The following is a 13127-nucleotide window of genomic DNA, read 5'->3' on the forward strand; positions in this document are numbered from 1 at the left end:
AAATAAATAAATAAATAAATAAATAAATAAATAAATAAATAAATAAATTACTTACTTACTTAAAAAGAAAGAAGACCCATACCCAAAACAAAGACCATAGCTTTATATAAAAATCAATAAGTAAACATATATCTTAAGTTCAAATAACATGTTTTACATATGTGTATGTCATATTTATGTCTAGAACAACATTTTCAATTTAACCTGTCAGCTTCCAGTTCTGATTATCTTTGATATGAGAGCCTTGGTTGTATTTGAAAGGCTGCCTCGTGGAAGAGGAATGAGACTTCTTTTGTAAATCTTATACAAGATTTGGAATAATAGGTCAAGTTTGTAACTCAGTGTTTCTCAAAATATAATCCATGGACCACCAAATCCCAAACCATCTTGTTTATTTGCTCTAACTACAGACTTGAATCACACCTATACTTCCTAACTTACATTCTTTGAGAGGGATCTGCATTTTAACATGCTCCTTAAGAGACACTGGTGCATGCTATGGTGGAGAACTGTGGTCTAGGAGAATAACCTTGAGTTCAACATAAAGCAACAAATGCTCACAATAATGATCTGGCAGGGGGAGGGGGGGTTCTGGAAATGTTCAAGCAGGGACTGAATGATGACTGAACAGGATTGCTAGACTTTTCCAGAATTTGGTGGGAGGTTAAATTTTGTGTGATTTATGCTTGAGTTGAAGATTATTTTTCTCTTTTATCCCTAAGAACCACAAATCTTTAGTTGAGAATCCAACTTTTTAGACGCTGTTTTCTTAGCTTTCTTAGATACTTTGCCAAGCTCCCAAAAAACTACTTAAGAGGGTTAATTAGCAAGTTATTCCATTTCATCCACAAATTATAACCAAATGGTAACGTAAAGAGCAATCTGACAATCTTTCCACGTGTTCTCTCTTCTCACAGTTGCTGAACCAGGCAGCAGAGTGGAAACTTCAAGCCAAAGTGTTGAAGGAACAAGAGACAGTCCTGCAGGCTCAGGTGAAATGGGGGGCTGCGGGGGGACAACCATGCATGGGGTGTGCTCTCCTTGTTGCCACATTAACAGGCTATGAACCAAAGGTACTCTCCACCAGGCCTTAACATGTGGCGGGGGCGAGGGGAGCAGGAGTTAGAAATGAAGAATAACTTCAAATTTATTATTTTAAAGTAAAAATAAAGGCACCACATTATACCTGAGAAAAATAAATGGTCCGCTACAACAAAATCGAGTCAAAAGGTTTGCTGACATACGAATGAGGGCCCCCGACGGGCAATCGGAATGAGTTGGTGTCCTGGTTCCTGCCTATCTGTTCATAATACGTCATCTTTCTCTCTCTCTCTCTCCTCCCCGTGATCCTATTAAAGTAAGAAAAAAATGTGAACGGATCACATGCACCATCTAGAACTCTCAATACTGAAAGTATCCTTACCTATTTGATATTATTTATAATCAAAAGAAATGAGGAAGATAAAGTCAGCACCAAAGTTCTTGTGCTATCGGAGGTTGGCCTTGTCAGTGATAAATGACTAGGGATGATGGACAAGTAGGGAATAGTTTTGATCTGGCTTTGTGATGTCATGTGTGTGTTTTGATTAGACTACAAGAATTCATATTTCAGACTCAAAGATAAAAAGCCTCGTGCAACAGATGACTCTATCCATCCCTCCCTTGCCCTTGGGGCTCTCCCCCTTCTGGCAAAAGTTGCCTGTCGGGTTCTGGGTTAGGCATCCTAGGTCTGAGCCAGAGAGAGACACTAGCGCCCCTGCTTGGAGAAATGAGCCAATGCTAAAGACACTATAAAGTCACGTAGAGCAAATTCACAGAAAGTGAGGAAACCAGAAGCCTGGCGAGCTGGGCAGCTGTTAATTTAAGATTTGGATAATTCACTTGTAAATGTTTATGTGCTGACTGCTATACACTTGTCCACTGTAAAAACAAAACCAAAAACAAAAACTTTGTTCATTATACGAATGAACAAGTTCATTGAAAACTTGCTTGTATGAATACTTGTTCATTTTTTACAAAGCATATGAGAAAAGATAAGACACTCACAAATAAATTTATTTGTGGGTAATAAAATCACAAATTATACCACTGCAGACAAAAATGCAGATCGCATTTTCATAGCTCACCTTCCTAATGCACAGTTTTTCCAGTGTGTGTCCCGAATGTATTGATAAATTGTTTTCCCTCAATAACATAAAATAACATATCAAAATCATTTGTAAATACTAATTACATAGAGATTTGAACCATGTTTCTTACTGTTAATAAAATCAGCAGGTCTAGAATTAAAAAACTAAAATCTAGAGTTACAAACTCAAGGTCATCCTTTAGGGAATCCCAGAACCATCACATCATGGTTGTGGGGTAGGCGGTAGGCAGCGGCCACTCTCTAAACAGAGGCAGGCAGGGGGAAAGGACCTCACAGTCTTGAAGAGACTCCAGAGAATTGAGGCAGGACTCCTGGCCCTATCTCTGTACTATTCTCAGCACAGAGCCTTGAGGGGTACAAGAGGCAATATTTGAAGCTATTCATTGTTCATATCATCTATGACAAGCAATCTCTACTCCTCTCGATAAATGGTGATAATGAACTTGAGAAGAGTAGATTAATACCATTAGACATGGGGTTAGAGAGTCATTCATTCAGCTGGCATCAGAATCTAGGCTTTAAATGACCTGTGGAATGAAACATAAGGGTATGATCCAATGCCACACCCCAAATTTGAAAAAGCATCTACCAGGAGTTTTTAGACTTGCCAATGTTCCTCATTCATTCCTTGATATTGACAGAGTCCAGAGACCAGGGTCAGGGTCCTGGCTCTTCTGCTCAGAATTTGTCTGACCTTGTGTAATTCATCGAAATCTCCCTAAACCTAAATTTCTTTGCCTGTAAAATAAGAATACTGTAATGCACCCATGATCCCAAGTTGGAGTTCTCTAACCTCTGGGAGGCTCATTACTTTTCAGTATTTCCAAAACATAACAGCATAACAGCAGCTACTATTTAAAATATAGTTGTTTTGGGGGGTGCTAGGGTGGCTCGGTCAGTTGAGCGCCCAAGTTTTGATTTCAGCTGAGGTCATGATCCCAGAGTCGTGGGATTGAGCCCCGCATCAGGCTCCACACTATGCATGGAGCCTTCTTTGGATTCTATCTCCCCCTCTGTACCTCTTCCCCACTCACACACACTCTCTAAAAATAAAAATAAAAGATGATAAAAGAAAATAAGATATAGTTGTTTTTGACATATCAGTTCTCACTCAGCAGCTATATGGCAGTTATTCACATGTTTGGTTAAGTTTATAAAAGGAAAATGAGTTCATGAATATGTAAGATATGCAGTTTGCCTTCAAGTTATGCATGCAAAGCACTTAGCCCCATACCTGGCCCATAATTAGCATAATTAATTCAACCAATATTTATTGAGCACCTACTCAGTGCTAGACAAGGTTCTAGGTGCTGGAGATAGACTAATCCATAAGAGAATCAAAAGTCCCTACCTAATTAAACACAGTGATAATACTACTAATAAAAATGCTAACAATTAGTGTATGAGCTAACATTACTATTATTTCATAGGTGAGGATCTACGTAGAGATATATGAGACAAAAGGAGTCTTTGGTTACAAAAAAGTTTATGAACCCCCGGAAAAGATGATCTCGAGACCTTGTGCAGCTCTAGTTCCTGAATGTAGACAGCTTCCAGAGCAGAAGCAGTGTGGCCTAAGCTGGGCTAACCCCGCCTTTTCCTCCATTGCCTTGTTTTCTGTGGCGTGTGGCTCTCTCTGCAAGGACACCCCTTTGTCTCCTGTCTTCAAGGCACTTTTCAAAAATTCAACAATGACTTCAAGAAGAATATAGTAGCCCCCAAACCCTATGTATAAAAATGTTTAAAAATTCCTCTTGAAAACTGTCGATGTTGTAGCTTTAAAACCTTTAGACCTTGAAAAACAAAATCAATCACAGATTTGATTGCAGAGCACTTGAACCCTTCCTTCGGGTTTAGAACTGCTTTAAAGGAGTGGGGTGGTAGGAGGCAAGAGGGCTCAAGTCCCCATTTCCACATTCTGAGCTAAGGAAATATCAAGGACAGATTACGTTTAACTAGATGAAGTCACCTTCAGCCATAAGACAACAGCTTGCCAGGTTAGGGCATGAGTCTCACTTAGCAAAGAGATGTCTGGCTTTCAATTATACAAACCATGGCAACGGAGTAAATGTCAGAAATGATCAATGGAATACAACTGCCACTACAAATAGAGTGTTCACTGGATCGATAAGGATGAAGATGGTGGATGTGGAAAGTCAGCAATACCAACGCAGCCACGCAGCCGCAAAAACACTGCCCAAGGGGAAAGATCATTGAGTAAATTTGGTTTGGCTTTATTTAGTTTTTTCTTTTTTCTCTCTTTCTTTCTTTTTCCTTTCTTTTTTTCTTTTTTCTTTCTTTCTTTCTTTCTTTCTTTCTTTCTTTCTTTCTTTCTTTCTTTCCTTCCTTCCTTTTTTTGGTAAATTAAGGACAGCAATCACAGCCTTTAAACCGGAAGTCCTCACCTTACGTATCTAGGATGAGAGGACATTACTCTGCAACTGCTATTATAATTGGACGTGTTCCCAAATCAAATACCACAAGTTCGCTAAGACAATTCCTGGACATGCTTTTGTTTCCTGTATGCTGTGAACGTTTGTAATTAAAATTTGGTGCCCCATTAAAAGAACGTATGAGTCGCTCACCCACATAACAGTGAAAATGTTGCAGCAACTGTTGTGGTGACTCACCCTAGAACAGTCCGTTTCTATTTCTGCCTCTGGCAGGAGTGCTGTGGATGACCTCTGGATGTCCCTTCCATGCTTCTCTGAAATACCAAAATAAGAGCAGGAATATGACACATGAAACCAAACATGCATCATGTCAGCGTGATAGTGAGAGGGAACATATACCAAACAAATATCCACAAAGTAAACAAGAAGTGTCCATTTTGAGTTAGCACAAGTAAAGAGTTTTAGAGTTGTTTACCTGAGACAAGCATAATCCACACAGGTTTTGCCACCTGCCACAAAGAGGTCAAATAGGAAGAAAGGCTGAGTATGAAAAACAGTACTTAGAAGGGGAAATGTGGAGTTACTGTTTCATGGGTAGAGACTTGCAGTTTTGCAAGATGAAAGGGTTCTGGAGATTGGTTACACGACAGTGTGGACGCAGTTAACAATACCGAACTGTACATTTAAAATAGTTGAGATGGTAACTCTTACATTACATGTATTTGCCCCAATTAAAAAGAAAGAACAACAGTGGAGAGAAGAAAAAAAAAACAAAAACAAAAAACAGTCACTAGAAAAAGGCCAGAAGAAGTGGTAATGAAATGAGACACTTCCTCCTGGCCCTCTGGGTGTGTCTGCCTTCCCCCATGCCACAAGAAAACATGAGGAAAGGAAACAAAACCTGCCCGATGTATACACCCAAAAGACCATTTTTGCCCAAAGGAAGGGGAGAAGCTGGCCGAGGTGGGCACGGTTGCTCCTGCTGATACTGTCAAGGTTGTGCCAGCAAGATGGGCTGTGCACGCGCCCACTCCTGCTCTGCCTGTCTGCAGCCTGCAATGACCCGGCTGCGTGAGTGGCTTTGAGAGGACCTGCTCCAGGGACGGTAGTATCTGCCACCCTCCCGTAACTCTGCAGGAATTCCTGAGAAGTGGGGAAAAGAAAGGAGAGGAAGTAAGAAAAAGCAACTTCACAGGATATGTAACCCAGAATGCAAATGAAGGTGGAGAGGATCAGCTGGGAGTAGCTGTCCTCACCCTGGACCACTAGATTATGTGCAGTAGTATAGATAGCCAGTCCAGTAGAAGTTTATCCTCAGATTAAGGACTTGACCTACTCAAGGGCCCTGAAATCAATTCAGTGGATCCCGGCCACTACTTCAAAAAAAGTGAAACAGAACTAAACAGAATATGTCAAGAGTGCGTTGCACATAATGACTAAGGATTGTCTTATGCAGTGTGTGTGTGTGTGTGTGTGTGTGTGTGTGTGTGTGTGTAAAACCCTACTACACCTTCCTGGCCATGAACTCCCTGGTGCCCTTTTATTCAGTCTTCTTTCATCTGTGTGCCAAGGAATCATGAGAAAAAAAATGTAGGCCACCAGAGTTGCCCCCAAGCTCTGTCACATATGCATGGAACCAACATGTGATTTCAAAACGATACTCAGATGTTGTTTCACTTTTCTTTGGAAAATCTATCCTACAGAAAGGTTTTACATTATCATTCCGTTGTTCTTGTTTACTGCAGTGAAATCTCTGCTATTCTACAACATTTGAGAATGACCCCTTCTCGATCAGCAGATTTTCTGGGTTCTAGGGGTAGTCTGATTCCCATACTCTCTACCTCTCACCCCCAAGACTGGGAACTCTCCAGTCTACCGGCTTCCAGTTAGTAGTTTTTCTCTTTCAAAAAGACAGTGTCCCAGGTACCACCAGCTAGTCATTTGGTGCCCATTTGAGGAGCTGGGGTTTGCTCCAGCATTCAACAGTACCAAATACTCATTTGAAAATGGAGGCTTTCCTAACATGTGTCATCCATATTAAATCTCCACTCATAGCATGCTATTCTAAAATCATTTTTTAAAGCAAGATTGAATTAGTGTATTGCTGTCTCTAGCAATCAAGTACTTAACACACTCTCCTTCCCTGTCCTGCTTTATTCCTACTTCAAATTACCTTATTCCTTGGAATAAGGATATAGAGGTAGAAAGTACTCCTGAAGTGAACCACACGCTTGCCAATGCTAACCCATACGATGTTTTATACTGTGTGCATATTAGAAAAGGCATTCCTTCCTCGAGACTCATTCTTTCCATCTGTAGAAAATTCATATAATAAACTGATTTTGATGAACAGGGACATTTAACTGCTATTGGCTATAACACTGTCTTCTAAACCTACAAAACCAAATGGACTGAAATGGGTATGATTGCAGCCACCCATGTCGGGTCCACCTTTTCTACCACTTCTTTTCATTTCTCTACATTCTCACTTCTTTCAAGACCAAGTTCAAGGTTCGCCGTCTCCACAAAAACATGGCTTACGTGGTCCCCTGCCATGCTCACTTCCTTCTCTGACTGACACCATCCTGAACAGACTTGGCACTTTGTAGTATTCCCTGTCCCATCATCAAGTTGTCTTTGAGATTACCTTCCCATCACGTGTGCATGTCTCTCAGAAACAGTAGCCACATGTTCAATGCTTTGCACATAGAGTCAATGTGTATGTTCGGTGCTCAGTAAAAGTGTGTTGGGAAAAGTTAGGCTGTAATGAAATGGTGAGGACACATTTTCTTATTTCATTTTTTCTTTAAAGACGTACTTCAATCATACTCACTGACTTAGGTTGATGTCACAGTAAACAAAAGAACAGAACACATTGTTAACATTGTGTTGAGGATTCCTTTAAATCAACTTTCTTCTCAAATAATGAGCGATGCCATGTTGTTTTGTTCTGGAAGCATGCTTAAAGCAGCTCTAAAATAGATGTGCTTTTCCCCTTATTTACAGCTTACTCTCTATTCCGGAAGGTTTGAAGAGTTCCAGAACACACTGACAAAAAGCAATGAGGTGTTTGCCACTTTCAAACAGGAAATGGATAAAGTGAGTAGTAGTTACCCCCACAAAATACTGACATTTTCTATTTTGACAGGCAATTCTCCTTTGAGTTCATTTCTGTCACGTTAAAATCCTTTGGTGCATTTCATGAAGTAATGAAACATTTATACATGCAAATAAGATTTGGGCTGTGTTTTTTTATTGGTAATTATCTGGTGAATTAATCTTAGGAAGAGTCCAAAAAACACCAGGATCTATTTTCACTCTGAGAAAAAAATATTTTCCTTTTCTAGTCCATGGAGAGCTAAGAAAAAAAAGACAAAAGCTAGCAATTTAACATTATGCTGTTTATACTGAAATTTTTAAAAATCTAATTTCTAAAGATTAAAAAAACAACTTTCATACAAATGTGCAACAGAAGAAGTTTAGAGTAGAAAATACCATTTCATATAATCCTTCTTCGAAGAGAATATATGTAGTATGATATAATTGACAGAGCCTTGAATGAGAAAAAGGAAGCCTAAATTCAAATTCTGGGTGTGTTCTTCTCCTCATGTAGTACTAGACGATCCACTTAACGTCCCTCCAATTTTATTTTTCTTATCTATAAATTAACATACTATTTCCCTTGCCTAATACACAGATTGTAAAGTTCAAATACATGTTTTTTAATGTTTATTCATTTTTGACAGACAGAGAGAGACAGAGCGTGAGCAGGGGAGGGGCAGAGAGAGGGAGACAGAATCTGAAGCAGGCTCCAGGCTCTAAGATGTCAGCACAGAGCCCAAAGTGGGTCTCGAACTCACAAACCACGAGATCATGACCTGAGCGGAAGTCGGACGCTCAGCCAACTAAACCACTCAGGCGCCCCATATTAATATATTTTTAAAGGATTTTAAACTTTCTTACACTCTTTTACAAATATAAGGTGCTAAATATTATTGGACATATGTTCAAAATTTATTTAATCCAGTGTTTTCCCAAAACAAAATCACCATCAGAATTGTGCTTCTTAATGGGCATAGGCATTAACCTTTTTTTTTTTTAATTTCTTTTTTTAATTTTTTTTTTCAACGTTTATTTATTTTTGGGACAGAGAGAGACACAGCATGAACGGGGGAGGGGCAGAGAGAGAGGGAGATACAGAATCGGAACAGGCTCCAGTCTCTGAGCCATCAGCCCAGAGCCCGATGCGGGGCTCGAACTCACGGACGGCGAGATCGTGACCTGGCTGAAGTCGGACGCTTAACCGACTGCGCCACCCAGGCGCCCCTTTTTTTAAATTTTTTTTAATGTTTATTTATTTTTGAGACAGGGAGAGACAGAGCAGGAACGGGGGAGGGTCAGAGAGAGAGGGAGACACAGAATCAGAAACAGGCTCCAGGCTCTGAGCTGTCAGTCCAGAGCCCGACGCGGGGCTGGAACTCACGGTCTGCGAGATCATGACCTGAGCCGAAGTCAGACGCTTAACCGACTGAGCCACCCAGGCACCCCAGCATTAACCTTTTTTAAGTGCAAAAAGGATCCTTTTAAAACCACTTTCTTAAAATTATATGATAAATTTCACAATTCAGTGAACAAACATAAGTAGGTCAACACTTGTTAGAAGTTATAGCTTTCTCACTCTGGGATTGATCTATCCATTTTTAAAAACCTCTCTTCATTATAGAGTGTTAAGATTGGAATAAATATTAGAGCAAGAGAAGTGTTTTTATTTATTTCAAAATTACATAGTTTTAAGATTGGAATAAATATTAGAATAGGAGTTTTAAATCTGGGGTTTATTTATAGACTTTTAAAGTTGACTCACAATTAGCAAAAAAAAAAAAAAAAAAAAAAACCAGCAAAAAAAATGATGTGCATATTGCATTTCTTTGAGTATGGTCCCATCAAATCCTTAAAGGGGTTGATGACTTTTAAACTAAAACTACTAAACTTGGTTAACAAATGATCAAAATTAAAAACCATTCAAGGCTCACCTAGCTTCTCCATAAAGCCCAGGGGCTTAGCCCGGGCCCAACCTCCTGCCTCCAAGTGTACTCAGCCTCAGGCAGCATGGCACAAAGCAGCAAGGGCCCAGGTATGGCTCATCCAGGGGAACACAACCTGATGATTACACTGCTGTCCTTTGCTGCATCCAAGCAGAGCAGAGATCCAACCGTTTCAGTTTCAAAAAAGATGAGCTGCATTTTATCCACTTCTGTTCCCTCTACACCCAACTCCCCACTGATGACCAGCAGACGCTCTTCACACATTGCATTAAATGCAATGAAATAACTCTAGTTCCACTCTTCTGCTAACTCGCCTGAATATTCTTCCACCTCTCTGAGCGTCAGTTTCCTCAGTGAGAGTGGAGGTGAAAACAGAACCTTCCTTATGGGACTGTTTCAAAGATGAAATGAATGATGTGTGTAATCACATTCTGTGACTCCCACCACACTCTACAAATGTGAAGATTGAGAGGGAGCAGGAAGATGGCAGTGGAGTAGGAGGACCCTAGGCTCACCTTTCCCACAAATACAACTATCAAATCATCCTAAATACCGCAGAAATTGACCTGAAAACTGGTAGAATGCACTCCACAACTAAAGGGAGAGAAGAGGCCAAATCAAAGATGGTAATAAATGCAAAGCCATCGTTTGGGGGAGAAATAGATCACAGCTGCTATGGAGGAAAAGAAGCTGTGGTCTTGGAGAAGAGTGAGAGAGAGAGAGAGAGAGAGAGAGAGAGAGAGAAGTACACAGGGAAATACACAAGGAGAACATTTCCCCAAAGCCATTGGCTTGGAAAATGAAAGGGGCTGAATTTTGGAAGTTCTTGCAACCAGCAGGTCTTAAAGCCTGGAGTTTTAAAGGTCAGTAGGCTTGGATAGGATAGACCTGGAGGGTACTATACTGCTCCTGGAGAGAAGGTATACAAAAAACCTGTGGCAGACAATGTGGAAACAACTATCTGAAGAGAGCCTGGGGAACACCGTAGGGAAATTATTCCCTCTTCTCAGAGTGTGTCTCTGAGAGGCAGCATTCATGGAGACATGTCTCTAGGAACAAAGGAGGTGGCCAACACCATTTCCCTCCCCTGCCCCTCAGCATATACACAGAGCCACCTGCAAGAAGCAGCACAGCAGGGACACTGGCTGCCTAACTTGCTTACACCAAGCCCCACACATCCCCTCCCTGCACCCCAGTGGAACTGCTCTTCTCAATCACACTTGCCTCAGTCTCAGCATGGCAGGTCCCTCCCCTCAAAGACCAGCACAAATCCCTGCCTGCACAACATCTTCTGACCAGAGAGTTCTGTAGGGCTTCAGTTCTGGTGGAGGTGGTCAGGTCTCACTTCACAAGCAGACAAGAACACACTTAGTTAAAACTGACCACATTCACACCAGGGACCAAACACTGCCCACAGCAGGTAAGGGGGAGCCTCTGCAGATGACTGGCCTGAAGGACAGAGCAACCAAAACACAACAGCGGAGCTCACATAGCACACACTGGAGACACTTCCTTGAAGCGCCAGGGTCTCAGCACTACATGACCTCTTCTTCATAAAGAAGCTCCTGCTTCTTTCAGGAGCAGGAGACCTAACTGGATTTTCTAACCCAGAGAAGAAGATAGAGACTTAGACAAAATGTGAAGACAGAGGAATTTCTCCAAAATGAAAGAACAAGATAAGGTCACAGCCAGAGATCTCAGTGAAACAGATACAAGTAACATGTCTGATGGAGAATTTAAAGCAACAATCATAAGAATACTCACTGGGCTTGAGAAAAGAATGGAAGACATCAGTGAGACCCTTACCACAGAGATAAAAGAGTTTAAAAAGAATCAATCAGAGATGAAGAATGAGACAAACGAGATCTGAAACAGGCTAGATGCAGTAAAGAGCAGGCTGGAAAGAAGGAGACCTAGAAGTGGAAAGACCTAGAAGCTGGAAAGAAGTGACCTAGAAGACAAAGTAATGGATAGTAATGAAGCTGAACAAAAGACAATAGGAAGAATTATGTAACACCAGAATAGAATTCGGGAAGTCAGTGACTCCATCAAATGTAATCACACTCATATTATAGGAGTGCCAGAAGAAGAAGAGAGAAAAAACGGGGGGGGGGGGGGGCAGGAAATTTATTTGAAAAAATAATAGCTGAAGACCTCCTTAATCTGGGGAAGGAAACAGATATCCAGATCCAAGAGACACAGAGAATTCCCATCAAAATCAATAAAAGCATGCCAACACCAAGACATATTATAATTAAATCTGCAAAATACAGTGATAAAGAAAAAATCTTAAAAGCAGCAAGACAAATGAAGTCTTCAACTTCCAAGGGAAACCGCATAGGCTAGCCGGAAAGTTCTCAATAGAAACCTGGCAAGCCAGAAGAGAATGGAATGATATATTCAAAGTACTGAGTAGGAAAAATCTGCACCTAAAAATATTCTATCCATCAAGGCCACCATTCAGAATAGAAGGAGAGATCAAGAGTTTCTCAGAAAAACAAAAACTAAAGGAGTTCATGACCACTAAACCAGCCCTGCAAGAAATATTAAAGAGGACCCTTCAAGTAGAAAAGAGAGACCAAAAGTGACAATTTAAAGGCAGGAAATACAAAAGCAGTAAAAATTAATATTTCTGTAATAGTCAAGGATCTCACATACTAAATGGTATAAAATAAAACATATACCTAAAATGTAGACAGGAGAGGAAAAAAGAATGAGTTCAACCTTGAGTGAACATCATCTTCATATAGACTGCTATTTGCAGAAGAGGTTATGGTAACCATATATCAAAAATCACTAATAAACATGCAAAGAACAAAGAAAAAAATCCAAATATATCACTAAAGAAAATAAGCAAAACATGAAAAAGAGAAAGACAAGAAATGATCAGAGAAAATCTCCAGAAACAACCACGAAATAAGTAATAAAATGGCAATAAATACATATCTATCAATAGTTACTTTGAATGTATATGGACTCAATGGTCCAATCAAAAGACATAAGGAGTCATAATGGATAAAAAAAAAAAAATACCCATCTATATTCTGCCTACAAGAGACTCATTTTAGACCTAAAGACACCTGCAGATTGAAAGTGAGGTAATGAAGAAACATTTATCACGCAAATGGATGTCAAAAGAAAGCCAAAGTAGCAATACTTATATCAGACAAACTAGACTTTAAAACAAAGACTATAACAAGAGACAAAGAAAGACACTTTATGATAATAAAGGGGGACAATCCAACAAGAAGATATAAGAATTGTCAATATTTATGCACCCAACATAGAAGCACCCAGATATATAAAACAATTAATAATAAACATAAGGGAACTAATTGATAATAATGAAATAATAGTAGGGGACTTCAACATACCATTTACATCAACAGACAGATCATCTAAACAGAAAACAAACAAGGAAACAGTGACTTTGAATGACACACTAGACCAGATGGACTTAACAGATACATTCAAAACATTCCATCCTAAAACAACAGAATACATATTCTTTTATACCACACATGGAACATTCTGAATAGA

At 40.0% G+C, this 13127-nt stretch overlaps 1 protein-coding gene across 2 annotated transcripts in view; it reads left to right on the plus strand.

Annotated features, from left to right (window-relative positions):
- Nucleotides 1-13127, plus strand: part of TXLNB (taxilin beta) — a 53463-nt gene that overhangs the window by 31012 nt on the left and 9324 nt on the right. For both annotated transcript variants that reach the window (XM_040449026.1, XM_040449027.1), the window contains exons 7-8: nt 918-992; nt 7549-7641. In XM_040449026.1, the coding sequence (XP_040304960.1) occupies nt 918-992; nt 7549-7641 (168 nt within the window). The remainder of the gene's footprint in view (nt 1-917; nt 993-7548; nt 7642-13127) is intronic.

This window comes from Herpailurus yagouaroundi, unplaced genomic scaffold (assembly GCF_014898765.1).
Source record: "Herpailurus yagouaroundi ecotype Mexico unplaced genomic scaffold, PumYag 198, whole genome shotgun sequence".
NCBI lineage: Eukaryota > Metazoa > Chordata > Mammalia > Carnivora > Felidae > Herpailurus > Herpailurus yagouaroundi.